The sequence below is a fragment of the Ipomoea nil genome, unplaced genomic scaffold (assembly GCF_001879475.1).
Source record: "Ipomoea nil cultivar Tokyo-kokei standard unplaced genomic scaffold, Asagao_1.1 scaffold3162, whole genome shotgun sequence".
Taxonomy (NCBI): Eukaryota; Viridiplantae; Streptophyta; class Magnoliopsida; order Solanales; family Convolvulaceae; genus Ipomoea; species Ipomoea nil.
This window is the reverse complement of record NW_017619590.1, coordinates 1,259,843-1,281,649: the sequence shown is the minus strand read 5'-3', so window position 1 is coordinate 1,281,649 and position 21,807 is coordinate 1,259,843. Positions and strand designations below refer to the sequence as shown.

Genomic DNA, 21,807 nt, shown 5'->3' with positions numbered 1-21,807 from the left:
ACATAATAAGTTTTATCTGCCATGTATGATCCCTAAAATTCTTATAAGCATGCCTTAAATAGGGATCCGAAACTATTAGCAAAATGCAAATATATTACATGACTGACGCATTATCTTTAATATTATCGCTGACAGCTAAGTTTTCAGAGTTGACACGTCTGTCACTCCTACTCTCATTAATCTTAGCCAAAAGATAATAATTGAGTAGTCCATATTCCAACGACTTAGATAACAAATTAATGAGTCTAAGCCCACAAAATGGAACGTTGAGCATACACCTTATAAATAATCTCCAAAATAAAAAAAATGAAGGCCAACTTTTATGCTCGAGAGCAATAACGGGGATTTATTAATGTAACGCTGTGAGACGAAAGACTCCAATAAATGCTAAAAAAGCTAACTCGTGATAGTTCACCATAAACTTATTGCCATTGTTATAATAAAAAAAAACTATTAATGTTGTTTCAACATTTTCAGAAATATGTTGCACAACTTGTAGTTCAACAAATTGAACTATTGATTTTATAATAACAAAGCAAGGTGTCATATCCTTGAAGTGGAGCAATCTTGAAGTGGGACATCTTTAATGATCTTTCCAAATGATCACTCCCACTGATCAAATGGGGCATCTTATTGATCTTTTAAATGATCACTCTCACTGATCAAACCATTACTCCCACTCTTAAGTTTATTCTTGAGCATAAATGATATACCCACTAATTATCAGCAAGTACAACTAATCTAACAAGGATTATAATTCCCCACCATAGTTGGACATACTAAATATGTACATGTAACAGACACAATTTCCAAATACTTGAACAAATTAAATTGCTTTAGTTGAAATTTGGCTAGATATGTACAATTCCAACATAAGGATCCAATAGTATATCATGTCCAAATTCAAAAGCTCTGATCTATTGTGGTTGGGCTGAAAAACCAAGTAAGCCACATGCAGTAACAATTTCAACTTACTAAAGTTTTGGAGTTTAACAAAATACATGTGTTGCCAATGCAACCCATGTGACATAGAATTATAATTGGCCTTAAAGTTATAAATTCTAAAATTGGTATGATAAAAGTTTATCTTGATTATCAATTTAAACAGAAGAATCCAGTGACATAAAACTGGCCTGTAGGCTAAAGATTTATTCAATTAGACTCAACTGAGACTTTATGATAATCAAATAGAAGAATCTAGTGACACAAAACTTCCCTGTGGGCTAAAGTTTTGTTCAATTAGACTCAACTAAAATTTTATGATAAAATTATTATCAAAAGGGATAGAAGAATCTAGTGACATAAAACTTGCCTGTGGGCTAAAGTTTTATTCAATTAGATCCATCTACAACTTTATGATAAAACTATCAAACCATGTTCCTTTTCTCAATTCCTGTGGGTAAATTAAGAAATATGATTTGATATTTTATCTTGACTATTTACATTAATATAATAAAATTTCTGTGGGTAGATTTTATTATACTTTATGTAGATAGTCACAAAGTAATCAAAATAACTTAATAATTCCAGTTATGAAATTGTATTAATCACTTGATATTTGTACACAAAAGAATATTAATGTATCAAGCTATTAATCCAAATTTCATCCATGCATAATAAATACACATAAAAGAAACTAGACTAATACCACAAAATGTACACATAAAAATACCTTTGAATATGTACATATATCATAAATTTATGATAGAAGACGCCAATTTATTTATATTATAACCATATGTTAAATAAATTGACCTTCCTATCTGTAATGATAAAACTCACCAAAACTATATTCCAATGCATTATTGCATGTGAGCTAAATTATGATTATAGTTTGGTGTTTTCACCCTAATTAATTACATAAACATAACAAAATTGCCTGTGGGCTAAATTTTATTATATCATATAATTAATCACAATCAATACGTCTATGACTGTATGTGATCTCACAAAATTTCAATTAATCAAAGATACTGTGGCTAGTACTTAATTAATCAAAATTATAAGATCACTAGACGATTTTCATAATATCCTAGGCATCAACTTTAAAGCCTAAAAACAATTATGCAACAATATGATAAACAATTCCAAGTGTACTCCCAGGAAAGTTGGTTGGGACAGAGCCAGCTCATTAAAAATAACCAACCCCTTAGATAGAGTAATGTTTCAAGGGAACTAGTAGCACATTGGCCCCTTCCGGAGAAACTTTTCACCGGTTTATGTTTTCTCACACTGAAGGCATAATTGACGAGCAATCTTTCCAAATCTTTAATAGTTCACCTATGGAAAGACTTTTAATCTCAGGTGAACATTCTAAACGGTCTAAAGGTGCTTAAACATAATGCATTACCGTTTATTATTCCACACACAAAGTTCACCGTAACAAGGAATTATTATAATTCCTATCTTATGCAATTCCAAAGGCATAATTAAATTCACATAACTAGAAAATATAATGTTATATGCTAGTGAACAATTATATGTGAAATTCAATATGCTCATATACAAATAAATTGTACACCATAATAACAATTTAAAATGAGCTATAACATGATTATTCAAATAACAACATAAATCCAAAACTTAAAGGATTATAAAATTTGAATAATAATTTATAATAACCACATACTTTTCAATTATTGAAAATTTTTAACTTGTAGGCCCAATACAAAACTAATTCAATGCATATAGTAAACTTTATGAGAACTAGCTTAAAATTGTAAATTCTAACCATATCAAAACCATATGATATGTTAACATTTACGAATTAAATTCTCACAAAATTGCATAATTTAAACAATAATATTATGCACTTAATTTAATTATATGCATAAAACAAACTCAAAAAATATGAATATAAAATCAATATTCATACTTAATCAAAGTGGGCATCACAATCCAAAAACAATAATGATAACAATATCGTTATTAACACATATGTTTTGGATCAAGAATGAATTAGTTTCAAAATTATGATTTCAAATCATACTATCAAAATCCAAACCGAATGATGATAGTAACGCCACAAAACATTGATCCATCGGTTCGAAAACCAATAATCGTTATTACTATAATAATTCTAATAATTATTACATAGTAGTAATAACGGAATAATCAATTTTCTCAATTGTAACCGAATAACTTTTAATTATAATAATGATAATCATCATTATAATTAAATGTTACATAATATCATCATTATAACCATAAAAGTTTTGGACAAGAAAATTGAAAAGAATTTCAAAATATGATTCTTAACATCATAATCTAAATTATTATGACAATAATAAAATAATATTCAATTGTCATAACCATATGCTTTTCCTTAAATCCTTCATGTTTCAAAGCAGGTCAAGACAATAATTATAGCATTTAATCACTCAAATTAGGCTCATAAACCTCAATGGCCTAAGTGTATTATAACATGGAAAAAATTTCTAGTACTGAAATAGACCCAAAACTTATTATTATTACCAACGATGAATACCAAAATATGGTAGTTAGTAATAATTAAAACTTAATAAATATGTTATACACCCAAAAAGGAGCTACAATTATTGTTAAAATATCAATAAAAATGGTGGGATTCATACTTTAATGACCCAAGATAGGTGCCAAATAACTTGTTCAAAATAGGTTCTAAAGTCCCAAATGAAAAATAGAACTAAAGTATTCTCAAAATTAAATGAGAAACCAAACAAGCTTTCTAAATAGGCTATACAATTCTGATATGAACCTAGTCCAAGGTTCAAATAAGATGGAATATTGTCCCAAGAATGCTCTCAAAAGTAAAGATAGAGATGGATCAAAATACCTTAAACCTCATGAGAAACCCTTTGTCTCGAATCCTCAAAGACTTAGAAGAATCCCAATGTAGCTTCAAGTACCGCGATGATGCAATCTTCAATCAACTAGAGTCGGATCAGTTTCCTTCGATTCAAGAACGAGTCCACGAACCTAAATCTAAGGTTGAAGAAAGGAAGATTGATTCGAGTCCACAAATCAATTTGCTAGTCGAGTCCACGACTAGCCACTAATTGAGTCCACAATTAGTCATAAGGTTTTTTACACAAGTGTAAAGAAAAACTTAAAAATTTTATTGAATTAAAGCCTCCTTAAAACTGATATGGATGTGCCCTATTTATAGGTATAGGGCAGCATTATAATCCTAAATACAATGGGAAAAAGAGTCCTAAACCTAATCTAGAAAGCAAGTAAATATAGTCCTATTTATAAAGGGATTTAAGGAATCCTTTTCTAAATACAAAAAGAGTCCTAAACCTAATCTAGAAAGCAAGTAAATATAGTCCTATTTAGAAAGGGATTTAAGGAATCCTTTCTAAATACAAACTAGTGTTTTCTCTTTAATTCCAAACAATTTAAAATAATGATGACCACAAATAATAAAGCTGATTTGGGCCTTGGATCTTGTGATTGGCCCAATTTGTACTCTTAATGGATCTTCAATATGTTGGGCCGCATCGTCCTCCCCTTCTTGAAAAATGATTCGACCTTGAATCTTCTAAACATTGTCTTCGATCTGTGACATCACTTGAAACGGGCCACTTATAATACTTTCCTCTATCGAATGGAATTTTTATTGGACTTTCTTGTTTCTTCAACCATTGATGCCTTAAGGATGTAGTTATGGGCCTTGTGATGAGCCCACTATTTACCCTTACTGGATTCCATGTGTACTGGTTCCTATTATTCTCCCATTCTTGAAAAGGATTCGTCCTCGAATCCAAATCTTCAATGAAAGACAAAGTAGCAAGCTCACTTCCTTTTTTATCGCGCTCATGGAACTTTTACTTGGGATGCTTGACACGGGTCGCTCCAATCATCATCCTACAATCAACAAGTAAGGCAATTAAGTCTAATGACACATCATGGAATTTAAACATTCTGGATGGTAATAATTCAACAAATTGAAACATATTAAATTTAGGCATCTTGTTTGAATTGTCAACAAGCACAAAATCTTTCCTCCTAGAGCTTAAGGTAAAATCAAACTGAAAATTCATGGAAATATCAAGTAATGATTTGGATGTAGGAACATAAGATTTTACATCTTTTTTCTTCTTTGGCCAATGAAAATATGCATGCAAAACATCAGCACTCTTTTGAAAACCAAATTGTCCCTTATGTAAATCAACAATTAAAGCATTGCCCAAAACAAAGCAAAAAGTGTCAATTCCATTGACTTTGAACCAAAACCACTTGAGTGAGTAGTATTTGCTATAAGAAGTTTTCAAATGTGCCTTACAACTTCCTAGTGATTCCTTATCTCTGTCAAATAAAGTTTTAGTAAAATCAAAGTTAAGGAATCTCGGATGTATGGATGCAAATAAATTTCTAACACATCTAGCAAGTAGGTCATTAATAGAAACATGGCAAAGAAATCTAGAGAATTTTAAAGCATGCCTTTGAAATAAAAGTGAGTAGAAAGTGACTCCCCTTCTTTTCTCTTGCATACTATCCTTTTTAGTTACCAAGAGAGGTTGCACTTTGACACCTTGGGCTGGTCCTTTCCACTGTATCACTGATTGTGGTCCCTTTGTTTGGCTAAAAACTGAGTTAGAGGATTGGAGTGGTGATGGAGGTTCCACTTTTCTCTCTTTGATTTCTTCCTTCTTTAAGGCTAGTTTGAGAGCTTGCATCAATGTCGATTGAATTTCTTCTACTTGTCTAGGATACAAACGAGGCAAGACATACTAACTCCATTCATATGAAACACATAAGTGTTCCGCATTCCATCCGAACTTATTTTTCTGTCAAATTTCCACGGTCTACCTAACAAGATATGAGTAGCCTGCATTGGGTTATTATCCCACAAGATTTTATCAGAGTAACTGTTAATAGATAAAGGAATAAGAGCCTGTTTGGTTACTCTAGCTTCTCCTGCGTCAGTTAACCATTGCAAACAATAAGGATTTGGATGATTAAGCAAAGGTAATTGAAGAAATTTAACCATAGCTGCACTAGCCACATTTGTGCAACTTCCAGAATCTATTACCACAGTACAAGCATTCCCTCTAATTGACTCTTTAGCACAAAATATATTTTCAGTTTGGGACTCATCTTCTTTTATAGGGTAAACATTCAAAACCTTCCTTAACAATAAGAGTATGACTAGACTCACTATCAGCATATTTAGAATCAAAATCTAAAGGTATGAATGGTTCTCCTTCAACATGTTCATTAGGGGTTTCAAAATGGTCACAAACCTCATCCTCATAGTTATATTCAAGACAAGAAGTAAAATTTTCAGATTGTGTTGTTATCTTAACTACCCTCTTGTTAGGACAATCACGAGCTATGTGGCCTCTCTCATTACATCTATAACAAATCAATTCTCAATCATGTTGAGGCCTCGCTGCCTCACTTACATTTTCCTTACCTTTGTCTCGTGAATCATCTCTTGGAGGAGGATGTTCATCACGCTTTTGAGAGGTGGAACGAGTGCTGTTCTATCTTGATGCATCATTTTTGGACTTGTACATTTTCATCTCTTTGATTTTTGCCTCAGATTCACGTGTAGCATACAAGGCAGCATAAAGGGTGTCATATCTCTGAAAACACATTCCACATCGAATTTCTAAGTTCAATCCATGTACGAAACGAGCAACAGTTTTTGTCTCTTCTTCATGTATGTCTCTCTGTTTAAGCAAAATATTTATAGTTTGGTGGTACTCATCAACTGACTTTGTTCCTTGCACCGTTCACTGCAATTTTCTTTAAAGATCATACAAAAAAAGATTTAGGACGAAAGTTTAGGAGCATATCTTCCCTCACTTGAACCCAAGATTCATAGGGATTAAAATTAGCAACTCTCTCTCTATTTATTTTTCGCCACCAAGACAAAGCATACCCCTTCAAAGATGTAGCAACTAGCCTAATTTTTGTAAGATCAGAATAGTGCTTTAAATAAAAAAGAGTTTCAATAGCATTCTCCCATTTTATGTATTCGGTATGTCCTTTCTCACCGGTGAAGTTAGGAATTTCAAGTTTAATGTTTCCTAACTCCGCATTACGCTGCTGGATCCTTTGATATCTAGGATCCACTCTTCCTGCTAGTGGCAGGTGTCGCTCATCATTGTGTGGTGGTTGCACTTGCTGTGAGCGTTGCTCAAAATTATTCATTCTTTTAAGTAACCTCTCAATTTTTTGTTCTAATTTCTGGGGCAGGTTTGGAACTTGCTCAGCCATCTGTAGAGGAAAAAAAAAATCTAAAAACGAGAAGATGTGTGACTAATCACGTTAGTGAAACCAAATAGTTGGCTCGCTCCCTCACTATTCTCAGCTCGCAGGTAAGTGGTGGATTATATGGCTCTGGGGTGCAATACTGTAACACCCCAGATTTTCAGGATATTTAAAACTTATAAATTAAGGGTGAAATCTCATTAAATCCCAAACAGAGTACGAGTGTACGGGGTGCTATGCCACACATGAGCTAGAGAACTCAGGTGCACAGGCTAACTAACTAATGTCTCAAAGATATGAATGCATAAACATGGCACGCAGGCCGAAAGGGAAACTAACTATTTCTATAATCCAAGCTCTAGCGCACTCCAGTGACTTAATCTTCTGTGCCTGAAAGCCAAATATATCTATTCAGCGAGAGATGCTAGTAACCCACTCCAACGCGTTGAAATACATTACATATAGATATATATATATATATAGATATACGAAAAGTCATTTCGAAGCAAGAAGATATATCCTACGAGACTCTAGCTTTTAAAACCGGGAATGACTCGACAGATAAGGCTAGACACAAGCAACAGTTATAACCAGCGTATATGATCCACAACAGGCAAGACAGATAAAGATAAGCACAATTAATAATCACAACCCAACATAAACAATCCTCAGCATAAACCCCTTAGTCACATCCCCCAATATACTCATAAACACAACTCCTCCATATCTCATCACATAACACACTTTGTTGGCGCCACAGGACCAATCGCATGCCCATACATGAGGGTCAGCGCATATAGCTCTGACACGGCCGCGCAGCACCCTGCCCCATCTCACATTACGGAGGAGCCGATCGCAACCGACTGATGGACCTTTGTCCTACATAATATTTATATACCTGACCGGTCTTTACCAGCCAGGTTAACAGTTGGGATGGTTCTCAGCCCATTCAACTGCCCGTATAGTGGACCTTTGTCCTATATAATATTTATATACCTGACCGGTCTCTACCAGCCTGGTTAACAACCGGTATGGTTCTTAGCCCACCCGACTGCCCGTATAGTGGAACTTAGTCCTATATAATATTTATATACCTGACCGGTCTCTACCAGCCTGGTTAACAGCCGGTATGGTTCTCAGCCCACCCGACTGCCCGTATAGCCCGATTGATCTTAACTAACTCGGGGTTACATGCACACATAACACATAGCAAGTACATGCAACCCACATTAACAGATTGGGAAGGGGGAGAAAACGTATAACAAAACCTATGCGTGATCCATCACATACTAAGAATAGTCCTAAGGGGTTCATACTGCTTCCACCTAGGTCAACGGGATACCAATTCAACTAGCATGCAATATAATAGACTCATAAACCTACGAACGGTACCCGAAATATCAAACTAGACATAGGCACGATTAACGGAGTCCGTTGGGACACCACGGGGGACGGGGAAACATCTAATGGGGAAGCCGGGAACCCAAGATGGGGTCAACGGGATACCAATTCAACTAGCATGCAATATAATAGACTCATAAACCTACGAACGGTACCCGAAATATCAAACTAGACATAGACACGATTAACGGAGTCCGTTGGGACACCACGGGGGACGGGGAAACATCAAATGGGGAAGCCGGGAACCCAAGATGGGGAAAATTCCAGCGGGTAGCCGGTGGGTGGGGGCCACCCGCCGGCTGCCCGCCGGTATTTACTATTCCGGGCAGTGGGTCACCGGCGGGTTGCTGCCCGCCCGCCGGCTGCCCGCCGCCGGGATCACTATTCCGGCCGTGGGTAGGTGGCGGGTCCCCTACCCCCCACAGACTCTTATCACACAAATTCGCCCCGGGAACCATTGTGGAACCCGAAACCATACTTAGACACTTTGCAACGCAATCAATGACAACACGTAGACAACTAACGGATCAAATACGAGAAACGAACGGCACATAACCTATCATGCTTTTCTAAGCATAATCAACACCCAAACATGCGATTACCCCACCCGATAACCCAAGAATAACATCATACGATACAACCTAGGGTTCTAATCACTTTTATATCAACAAGAATACGATTCGCCTTCTAATTGCAAGATTCGGTAAGAATAACACATAAGTATTTAGGGCATCATACAATTATCAAGAACAACACATAATCATCAAGAACTCCATATAATCATCAAGAACATCATAATTATCAAGAATCTCCCAATATCAAGATTATCAAGATCCCCCATGGGATCATCACATCAATCATCAATCATAATCATCATAAGTCATTAATACACAATAATATGGGGAAATCCTACGGGGAAAATCATAGCTACGAAAATAGGTTTTGTTGAGACATGGGTTACCTCTTAGCCTTAATTAATTCCTTGGCTATGAAGGGTCTTTCTTTAAGCTTTCTTGCTTTCTTGATTTCTTCTAAGGGGATTCTTGGAGCTCTTTGGGTGGTGGGGCGTTAATGTGGTGGGGGGGTTTCTAGGTGCCTCTTAAGTCCCCTATTTATATATTTAGGAGTCCTAGTTAGGAACTAATATTATGGGCTTGCTAGTTATATTTCTTTTGGGACTAAGGATTGGGTTTAGGGATAAGGGCCCGTGGACTATGGTGGGCCTTCCTAATTAATTATTGTGATTTAATTCTTTCTTTTGGGGTAATTGATTAAATGATTTAATTGATCTTAGGGGTCGTAACACGGGGTGTTACAAATACACACTCTTACAAACACACACTCCACTCGTGTATCGCTCCAGGTGGCAAATACACTCACAAGCCTTTTTCCAAAAAGGAAAATTTCTAGTCCGGAACTCAAGTTGATATGGATTCAACCTCAAAGTTCAATAAAACGTACCTTGAAAAACTTCACAAGCCTCTTAGAGTAAGGTGTATCGCGAGGTAGGTAATAAAATTGAGAGCAAGAAGCAAAGAAAAAGGACAATACAAGCAAAGAAACTAAGCAAGATTTAAAAGAAAAAGGGAGGCAAAGAAAGAAGTATGGCAGAAAGATACGCAAGACCAATATCAAAAGATAGAGACAAATAGAATATAAAAGGGGTTCACGTGTACCACAACCAATTAGGAATCTATCAAGAACTCCTTCCAACCTTATACTTTTCCCCTTCCTTGTCCCTCCAAAATTCTCCTACCAGCCAAATTCTTTCCCCAACCTTATTCTTCTTCTTTATTGCTTTCTCTTTTTTTGCTTTTTTTTTTTTCAAATTTCTTGATTTTTTTTGATAAGTAACCTCCAAATAACTACTGTAAATATCAAAAAAAAAAAATTCGGACCAAGAGGATCCACACAACCCCTTCAAAACAGAATCAAGAATTTCAAGAATCACCCAGAAAAACAGAAACGCTGCCCTTACTTCGAAAATCAATATCTCAATGACCGTATGGAAGTAGCAAGTGTATAATACATCAAAAGAACGCCCCAGAAGATATCTACAACATATCTGAATTTCAGACAAAACTAGTAAGTGGATCTCTAGATATAGGTCATTCTTTGAAACTGGTCATATAACACAGAAATCTGGACAGGGTATGATTGCGCGTAAATGCGCTTCGGATATAGGTAAGGGTGAGATGGGATTGTTTGCTTGACTGAATTTGTGGTAATATGGTGCTTAGGAGGTGTGATGTATCGTTGATATTGGATAGGAAAAAGGGAAAACTCTTTCGGGATTGGTTTTCAAGAAACTAAAGAACATGTATCAAGATTCAAGAAAATAATCAAGAATGAAAAGGAAAATATTTTTTTGGAGTTTTTTTTTAATGAATAAGACACGAAAAAAAGTAGTATGTAAGATAAGAACGAGATAAACCTAGGGAACCAAAGAAACCAAATTTTGAACGATAATGAGATAAGCCTAGGCACTGATACCAAATTGATATGAACCTCGTCCAATGTTCAAATAAGATGGAATATTGTCCCAAGAATGCTCTCAAAGGTAAAGATAGAGATGGATCAAAATACCTTAAACCTCATGAGAAACCCTTTGTCTCGAATCCTCAAAAACTTAGAAGAATCCCAATGTAGCTTCAAGTACCTCGATGATGCAATCTTCAATCAACTAGAGTCGGATCTAGTTTCCTTCGATTCAAGAACGAGTCCACGGGCCTAAATCTAAGGTTGAAGAAAGGAAGATTGATTCGAGTCCACGAATCAATTTGCTAGTCGAGTCCACGACTAGCCACTAATTGAGTCTACAATTAGCCATAAGGTTTTTTACACAAGTGTAAAGAAAAACTTAAAAATTTTATTGAATTAAAGCCTCCTTAAAACTGATATGGATGTGCCCAATTTATAGGTATAGGGCAGCATTATAATCCTAAATACAATGGGAAAAAGAGTCCTAAACCTAATCTAGAAAGCAAGTAAATATAGACCTATATAGAAAGGGATTTAAGGAATCCTTTTCTAAATACAAAAAGAGTCGTAAACCTTTCTAAATACAAACTAGTGTTTTCTCTTTTATTCCAAACAATTTAAAATAATGATGACCACAAATAATAAAGCTGATTTGGGCCTTGGATCTTATGATTGGCCCAATTTGCACTCTTAATGGATCTTCATTATGTTGGGCAGCATCATCGAGGTACTTGAAGCTACATTGGATTCTTCTAAGTCTTTGAGGATTCGAGAAAAAGGGTTTCTCGTGAGGTCTAAGGTATTTTGATCCATCTCTATCTTTAGTGTTGAGAGCATTCTTGGGACAATATTCCATCTTTATTTGAACCTTGGACTAGGTTCATATCAATATGGTATCGAGTCTAGTTTCCATCAATTCGAGAACGAGTCCACGAACCTAAATCTAAGGTTGAAGAAAGGAAGATTGATTCGAGTCCACGAATCAATTTGCTAGTCGAGTCCACGACTAGCCACTAACTGAGTCCACAATTAACCATAAGGTTTCTTACACAAGTGTAAAGAAAAACTTAAGAATTTTATTGAATTAAAGCCTTCTTAAAACTGATATGGATGTGCAATATTTATAGGTATAGGGCAGCATTATAATCCTAAATACAATGGGAAAAGGAGACCTAAACCTAATTTAGAAAGCAAGTAAATATAGTCCTATTTAGAAAGGGATTTAAGGAATACTTTTCTAAATACAAAAAGAGTTCTAAACCTAATCTAGAAAGCAAGTAAATATAGTCCTATTTAGAAAGGGATTTAAGGAATCCTTTCTAAATACAAACTAGTGTTTTCTCTTTTTTTTTTTTTTTTTTTGAATGCAACTAGTGTTTTCTCTTTAATTCCAAACAATTTAAAATAATGATGACCACAAATAATAAAGCTGATTTGGGCCTTGGATCTTGTGATTGGCCCAATTTGTACTCTTAATGGATCTTCAATATGTTGGGCCGCATCATCCTCCCCTTCTTGAAAAATGATTCGACCTAGAATCTTCTAAACATTGTCTTCGATCTATGACATCACTTGAAACGGGCCACTTATAATACTTTTCTCTATCGAATTGAATTTTTATTGGACTTTCTTGTTTCTTCCACCATTGATGCTTTAAGGATGTAGTTATGGGCCTTGTGATGAGCCCACTATTTACCCTTACTGGATTCTGTGTGTACTGGTTCCTATTAAATTCAAAATTAGCCTAATGATCCAAAAATTGAATGATATTTACTATAAGACTATGAGTTAATAATATGCTATATCCAACCTTAATATATGATTTTCTAAATGTATAATAATTATATAAAATAATTTATGAATATACAAAGCATTCTTGGATTTTGCATATTAATATATTATTAACTCATAAATCCTAAATAAATTACCAATACTTTAGGCAATTTAAGACAACTCTCAATATATTAAATTAAAATTCAAATAACAAATTTAAAACTTAATATTTGCCAAAGTTGAATGATAATTTAGTACTGAATGAGAGAGAAAATAATTCATTTGGAAAAAAAAAAAAGCTAAAGACCCAAATGAAATAAAGGAACTATTGAGGAAAATTAAGCAGGGCAAAATAACTAAAAACGGACTCACACTGAATGAAAAAAATGATATGGGCCATTCGGGTTTAGGCCTAAGCCCTACCCATTCCTTTTTCCTCCTTTCTCAAACAAGAATTGTTGAGTATTCTCCTCGAGTGCGGCGCCGAGAAGAAACAGAAGCAGCATCGCCGAGAAAGGAGGCTCGCCCGCTCCGCCGTCGTCCTCAATCGTGACGCCATCACCGCACCTCACTGCAACGCCAACCGCCCTCAGCCGCGACCCAGCGCCGCCACCACTCCCGTCGACGATGCCATCTACCGTCTGCCGTCATCGACGCCATCCTTTGTCCCCGTCGCCCGCCATCGTCGACTGGTGCTTGAAGAAGCAGGACGCGCTGGGAAGCCCAGCCTCGCCCCACCGTCTCTCCGGGTCGCAACGACAGCATCGCCTGTGATTCCAAGTCGCGAGGTTTTCGTCCTAAGCTGCAACACCTTGGAACCCTTTTGTCGTCGCCCGGAAGGTGAGGACGAAACCTCGGCGTCTCACACGGTGCCCAACAGTGTTGGTTGGAAGATTGCAACGGCAAAAAGAAGACATCTGCTACCCATCTTCTCCCGCCTCACTCCGTCGTCAAATCGCCGGTCGCAGCCATCCCACGATGCTCATAGCGGAACACAAAAAAAAAGACAACTCATCCAGACATGAACAAAAAATATACACAGGTATATTGATATTCAAAAATAAATATACACAATAATATATATTTTGGTTCCAAACATGCATAGTAATGTACTTACAAGGCAAAACCACTCTAAAAAAGCACACAATATGTACACGCATGTGAACAGAGTAGCTTAATGTTTATAATTTCGAAAAACAATTTATAACACTCAAATTGCACTACGTCGCTTAGTGCTTGGCGACTTGGGTGTGCTGTTGTAGGGTTTGAGCCAGGGGGTATTGTGTAGCGGGTTCCGGGGTCCTTGATTGTCTTCTGGTTGGTGCCATGATGCTGCTCTATAGAGCCAATGTTTATAGTAATGTTTGAGTTAGCGTGTTGTACCCTTACCTTAGTGTGATAAGCGAAGGAGAGTTATTTAATTTAATGAGGGGTGAGGTGGGTTACGTGATGAAGGGCAGGCTCACGATCTCACCGCGTGTCCTAAGATTCCTAATTCTTGTGTCTTTAGTTACCTAAATCCTATCCTTACTGAGCTCCTAGAGTTTTAAGCCTATTGTCATAAGGTCTTGGTCATAAGAGTCTTATCCTAGGGTCAAACTTAGGCTCTGATACCAACTGTAACACCCTGAAATTTTGAAACTTTTAAAACTTATATGATAAAGGTAATTTCTCATAAAATCCCAAATAGAGCATTACTAATTATAAGTGTACGGGGTGCTATGCCACATCTGAGTTGGAGAACTCAGATGCACAGGCTAAACTAACTAGATATCTCCAATACATCATTGTGGCACGCAGGCCGAAAGGAAAGTCTATCTATCTAATCCACGATCTTCTAGCGCGCTCTGGGATCTACTCATCTGTGCCTGAAAGCCAAATATATCTGTTCAGCGAGAGATGCCAGTAACCCACTCCAACGCGTTGAAATACATTATAGATAGATATATATAGATATACGAAAATCATTTTGAAGCAGGAAGATATATACTTAAGAGACACTAGTTTTAAAAGCCAGGAATAGACTCAGCAAATAGGGGTAAGCACATCAAGCAATAATAAACAGTTAAGTAGAGATAACATCATAAGGAATACGCATCTAGAGTCACAGAACGCTTTTCAATTCCAAAACACATCATCATTCAATCATCATTCATATCACATAATCGTTGATGGCGCCACGGGACCAATCGCATGCCCCGAACATGAGGGTTAATGCTTATAGCATTAACACAGCCCCGCAGCACCTTACCTCAGTACCGTCGCATGAGGGGAGTTGACCGCAACCAACCCTTTGAGAAACGCTGACGAACTCAACGTCGGACCACGAACCGACACACCGCTGACGCGCACAGTCGGTGGACCGCGATCCCCTTTACAAGGGGGGACTTACGACCCTACACACCGTTGATGCGTACAGTTGGTGAACCGTAGCGGATCAAGCCCGACACACCGCTGAGCTAAACTCAGTCGGTGGATGAAGATCCTTGGAGACTACGGCTCTACACACCGCTGTCCCATCACTCGGTGGATCGCAGCCAGCCGTAACCCTACACACCGCCTGATTACTCAGGTCGGTGGACTACAGCCTTCCTCGGCTTGTTGGCCCTACACACCGCCTGGCGCGTCCAGGTAGGTGGGTCATATCACCGAGGCCCATATTTGGACCTGTAGTCCAAGAAGTGAATCAATTTGGCCTTAGCCACTTCTGAGCCTTAGCTTAGGAACAATCCATTTGGCCTTCAGCCACTTCCGAACCTTTAGTCCGGGAACAATCCATTCGGTCTTCAACCGACTTCCAAACCTTATGTGACACCCCAAAAATCCACACTCCAATCCATGAATTAATTGAGTAATTAATTCTAATTCTTTTGAGGAATTGATTCCTAAAATCCTGATTTTTAATACTCAAGGACTAGTATTTGACTAGTCAATCTTTAAGTTGTGTTGTACCTTGTGCTTAGAGAGGAGTTCCCTTGTTCCTTACACTTTCTAAGGGTTAGTAAGGGTAGCCCTGTCTTTTCTCCAAGAGTTAGTATTGTATCTTAACCTAGAAGACTTCTTCATTTCATTCCCCAATTCCTAGAAAATATCTCTACCTTCTCTCTAGAATAGAAGTGTAGCTTATTCTCCAAGCCAAGTTGAGAGCCTTGTCAAGATTCCAAGTTTTGCTTCCAAGATTCAACCTTTCACTTATTTGGGCATCTAGGAGGGTAAGATCTAAGCTTGTCTAGTATTTTTGGTTCCATCTTAGTTGTCTTTTTCTTAAAGGTAGGATCTTTATGATCTTTTGGTTTGATCTTGAAATGGGTTTGAGAAGTGAGCTTAGTGGAGAGCTTGTTGTGGTGTAAAGAGAAGTCTTTTGGTTTTCAAGAGGTAACCCATGCTCTACAAAACCTATTTTGCTTACCTATATGTGATTTCTTGGATTCTACATGTGTTTTGCTATGAAATGTGAGGGTTTATGCATTTATCTTGTGATATTGCATATCTAGAGCTTGTGTTTAGGGTTCCCTTGTGCCATTGCTTGGCATTTTCCCGCCAGCCTACCCGCGGGTACATAGCCTGTGGGATGGTGTTCCCGCGGGCGGGACCACGGGTGGGGCACTATGTAACACCCCGTGTTACGAGTCCTAAAACCAATTAGTTAATTAATCAATAGCCCAAGAGAAAGAATAAATTATAATGATTAATTAGGGAAAAAGGCCCACCATAGTCCGTGGGCCCTCATATCTAAACCCAACCCCTAATCCCAATAGGATTAGACTCTAAATAAGATCCCTAGATCTATAAATAGGGAACTTAGGAGGCACCTAGAATCCCCACCACAATAATCTCTCACCACCCATAGAGCTCCAAGAATTCCCCTAGGAGAAATCAAGAAATCAAGAAAGCTTAAAGAAAGATCCTTCATAGCCAAGGAATTAATTAAGGCTAAGAGGTAACCCATGTCTCAACAAAACCTATTTTCATAGCTATGATTCCCCCTTAGGGTTTCCCCCATATTATTGTGATTGGCGAGATATGATGATGATTATTAATGTTTGATGTGATGATCCCATGAGGGATCTCGATAATCTTGATATTGGGAGATTCTCGAGAATTATGGTGTTCTTGATAATTATATGGAGTTCTTGATGATTATGTGTTGTTCCTGATAATTGTGTGATGTTCTTGATGCTTATGTGTTATTCTTACCGAATCTTGCAATTAGAAGACGAATCGTATTCTTGTTGATATAAAAGTGATTAGAACCCTAGGTTGTATCGTATGATCTTATTCTTGGATTATCGGGTGGGGAAATCGCATGTTTGGGTGTTGATTATGTTTAGAAAAGCATGATAGGTTGTGTGCCGTTCGTTTCTCGTAATTGATTCGTTAATTGGCTACGTGTTGTCGTTAAATGCGTTGTAAAGTGTCTAAGCATGGTTTCGGGTTCCACAACGGTTCCCGGGGCGTATAAGTGACAAAAAGAGTCAGTGGGGGGTAGGGGACCCGCCACCTACCCACGGCCGAGAAACACCGCCCGGCAGCAGGTGGCCGGCGGGCGGGCAGCTGCCCGCCGGCGACCCGCTGCCCGGAATAGTAGTTTCCGGCGGGCAGCCGGCGGGTGGCCCCCCACCCACCGGCTACCCGCTGGAAATTATCCCACCTTGGGATCCCGGCTTCCCCGTTTGATGTTCCCCCGTTCCCCGTGGTGTCCCAACGGACTCCGTTTATCGTGCCTATGTCTAGTTCGATGTTTCGGGTACCGTTCGTAGGTTTATGAGTCTATTATATTGCATGCTAGTTGAATTGGTATCCCGTTGACCTAGGTGGAAGGAGTATGAACCCCTTAGGACTATTCTTAGTATGTGATGGATCACGCATAGGTTTTGTTATGCGCTTTCTCCCCCTTCCCAATGTGTAATATGGGTTGCATGTGCTTGCTATGTGTTATGTGTGTGTGTTACCCCAATTCGGTTGCGATCGGATTGGTTTTTCCTGAGCTGCGGTTCAGAAGTTGGCTGCGGTCAGATTGATACTCTTGGGCTGCGGTCCACCGTTTGGTTGCGATCAAACGTTTCTATACGAGCTGCGGTTCGTCCTTTTTCCTAGCTGCGGTCAGATGACATTCTCTTGGGATGCGGTCCACTGTTTGGTTGCGATCAAACACTATGATGAGCTGCGGTTCATCGGTCGGTTGCGATCGACCCCTCCGTGTTACGATACGGGGCAGGGTGCTGCGGGGCCGTGTCAGAGCTATATGCGCTGACCCTCATGTATGGGCATGCGATTGGTCCTGTGGCGCCAACAAAGTGTGTTATGTGCGATGACATGGATAAGTTGGAATTACGAGTGTCTTGGGGGATGTGACTATGGGATTTATATTGGGGATTGTTCATATTGGGTTATGATCATTGTTTATGCTTTGCCTTATCTTCCTTATCTATTGTGAAACTGCATATGCTCGTTATGACTGTTGCTTGTGTCTGGCCTTATCTGTATAGTCATTCCCAGTTTTAAAGCTAGAGTTCGTAGGATATATCTTCATGCTCAAAATGGTTTTTGTATATCTATATATATCTCTATATGTATTGTATTTCAACGCGTTGGAGTGGGTTACCAGCATCTCTCGCTGAACAGCTATATTTGGCTTTCAGGCACAGAAGATTAAGTCACTGGAGCGCGCTAGAACTTGAAGTATAGAAGTAGATAGTTTTCCCTTTTGGCCTGCGTGCCACGTTTACGTAATTACGCTTTGAGGATATTAGTTAGTTAGCCTGTGCACTTGGGTTCTCTAGCCCAGGTGTGGCATAGCACCCCGTACGCTTGTATTTATTTCTTGGGATTTAATGGGATTCTACCTTTATTATAAGTTTTAAAAAGTCTTGAAAATCTGGGGTGTTACACACTACCCGTGGGTCCACCCGCGGGGAACACAGTGGAATTGGATCGGAATTTGTTCCCCGTGATCCGTTTGTCTCGGTATTTGATCTTTTGTCTTCCCGTTGTTCTTTTGTGGAACTATTTGAGCGTCTTCTTGATGTTTCGTAGGTCTAGAACTATATGGTAGGTATCCATGTAGGGCTTTGGTGTCTTGAATCGTGCTAAGTGTTCAACATCGTGTTTCGTTGAACCAAGAGGTGTCTTGTGTGATCCTCGGAACTCTCTTGAGTTTCTCCGTTGTTAAGCATGCTAGTTTATTGTCTTAATGCTAGCGTGTGTGTTGTTTGTACCTTCCGTTTGGTTGATGATAACTTGTGTTATTCATCATTGTTGTTGTTGGGCTGTGACCCGTTCCTTGATTGAGTATGTTTCATACCTTTGTTGTAATCCGTTGTTTGACTCTCGTGTGAGTGGTGGTGCGTGTGTGGCTCTACCTGGATTTCACGATTACTGGTATGAGACACTAGTCACCAAGGTATTGCAGCGGTCCTCGTGGTGGCCGTGACGTGATTATGGAGCTGTGGCCTGAGTGATGGGTCCACGTGATTGGGGGATTACATGCGTTATCCGGGCACGTGTTGCCGTGATTGGTGGTGGTTCGTTGGTGGTTATAGGTGGGGGACAACTGTCCCGGCGGAATAAGGTTGGACTTGGCTGTACAGGGGTCCTGGAGGTAATGGTTGGAAAGATGGTACAAGGTTGGGGGTAGCCATAAGGTTGGAACAGGGCATAAGGAAGGCATACCAACTCGTGATGGGTGATGTTGCGAGGGCTTGTAAAGCCGGCGTTGTGTGATCTTCTCTCGTGACGTGTGTAGTCACGGAGGCTTGTGTTGTTTTGGCATGTGTTGCCGTTGGGTGAGTCTCTATCCTTGTGTGTGGTTAACCTTTGTGGTTTGGGATGTGTTCCCTTGTGGTCTTGAGAGTGATGAGTCTTGTGTTGACTGGTGATCTTGGTTTTTGACTTATATATATGTATTCCGTTTCGAAAATGGTTTTTATATCTTATATCTATCTATTTATGATACTTAACGGTATTGGTGGGTTACCAGCATTATTCGCTGACCGGGCGTCGTCCCAATGTTTATCTTTGTGTTCTTTCAGGTGGTGTTTAGACGAGAGCGATGTCTAGAGCCTGGTAGCTTAGCACCTTTGTGTTTTTGTGGCCTGTGCGACGATGTAGTTAGATTGATGTATTGGGATAGTATTATACACTTGCAGATTGTTGCCTTAGCGTTACCTAGTGTGGTATATGTGGCATAACACCCCTTTTTGGATTTCTTTTTATCCACTTTCCGTTTATCTTCCGCTGTGCTAGTTTTGTTGTTAATCTGCTTGTGTTAGGGCTTTAATTGGGCCTTGTTTTTGGGGGGTGTTACAGTTCGTATCAAAGCCTAGGTTTTGAGCCTAGGATGAGTTAAGTCTAGACTTTCTAAGTGGTTAGGTGTGTTTTGAGACCTCTAAGCGACCTTAAGAAGCTAAGTGTTAGGCTTAGGATTCTAGGTTGCGCGGTGAGATGTGTGTTGCTTTCTGTCTTGCTTGTTTGCTCTTTTGGTAACCTCGTTGTTGTAGCAGAAGTCTGCGATGCCTCCTCACTAGCGAACCTCAGTGTTTGAAGATGTGGGTGAAGTGGTTAAGAAATCTCGGTTGGCCGAACCTAGCAGTGCCTCTGGGGTAATTGAGCGGTGGATCCGGAGTGGTACGTCCACAAGAGTAAGTCCTAGTGCAGCGACTTTGCCAGCACACCATGGTGTAAGAGAGTATGGGAGGATAGAGGTTCATCATCCGGCGGTAGGGTCATCTCAAGAGAGGGTGCTCACCTTAAATGAAGTTCAAATAAGTGACAGTGATGTAGTAGTGGGAACCTTCCTTGTGCAATCTGTGACAGCAACAGTCTTGTTTGATTCAGGGACGTCTAACTCATTCGTATCACCCGGCCTCGTGAAGAAGTTGGGCTTATCTGGGGACACGGGAGTGAGGTTTAACGTGAAGGTAGCGTCGGGAGAAGTTAGGATGTGTGACCGTCTTTTTGAGGGCGTCAAGATTTGTATCAAAGGTGAAGAGTTTCTTAGTGATCTAATCCAGTACGACTTGGACGGGATGGATGTGGTCCTAGGTATGGACTGGTTGGGGCGGTTTAGAGCCCAAATTCTGTGCAAAGATCAGAAGGTGGTGCTACGAGGACCCAGCGGGAAAAGAGTGTCATACCGTGGAAGGATGGAAGAACCCGGAATTAAGCTAGTGTCTATGATAAAGATGAAGAGGTATATGGACAAGGGCAATGAAGTGTACCTGTGTTCGGCCGAGAACTTGAAGGCAAAAGGAGAGGTAGCTCAATCTATTCCCGTAGTCCGTGAGTTTCTTGATGTTTTTCCCGAAGAAATACCAGGTATGCCGCCTGCTACGGAAGTGGAATTTTCAGTGGATCTTATGCCGGGCACTGCACCCATCTCTAAAGCCCCGTATCGTTTGGCTCCGCCTGAAATGCAAGAGTTAAAGGCTCAATTGCACGAACTCCTTGACAAGGGTTACATGTAACACCCCGTGTTACGACCCCTAAGATCAATTAAATCATTTAATCAATTACCCAAAAGAAAGAATTAAATCACAATAATTAATTAGGAAAGGCCCACCATAGTCCATGGGCCCTTATCCCTAAACCCAATCCTTAGTCCCAAAAGAAATAGAATTAGCAAGCCCATAATATTAGTTCCTAACTAGGACTTCTAAATATATAAATAGGGGACTTAAGAGGCACCTAGAAACCCCCACCACAAGAATAACGCCCACCACCCCAAAGAGCTCCAAGAATCCCACTAGAAGAAATCAAGAAATCAAGAAAGCTTAAAGAAAGACCCTTCATAGCCAAGGAATTAATTAAGGCTAAGAGGTAACCCATGTCTCAACAAAACCTATTTTCATAGCTATGATTCTCCCTTAGGATTCCCCATATTATTGTGTATTGATGATTTGTGATATTATTATTGATGATTGATGGGATAATTCCATGGGTGATCTTGAT

General features: G+C 39.0%; 1 protein-coding gene across 1 annotated transcript; it reads left to right on the top strand.

The window, feature by feature from the left end:
• Positions 1–19,318: 19,318 nt before the first annotated feature.
• Positions 19,319–21,323, top strand: LOC109167439. Its single transcript, XM_019316454.1, has 2 exons — positions 19,319–19,382; positions 20,395–21,323. Exons 1-2 carry the CDS (start codon positions 19,319–19,321, stop codon positions 21,321–21,323), a joined length of 993 nt encoding a protein of 330 aa, XP_019171999.1.
• The last annotated feature ends 484 nt before the right edge of the window (positions 21,324–21,807 follow it).

Coding starts and splice junctions, on each gene's coding strand:
- LOC109167439 (XM_019316454.1), top strand. CDS start 19,319: ATGGGTCCACGTGATTGGGGGATTACATGCGTTATCCGGGCACGTGTT. Junction 19,383..20,394: donor TGTTGCCGTGATTGGTGGTG/GTTCGTTGGTGG, acceptor AGCGAACCTCAG/TGTTTGAAGATGTGGGTGAA.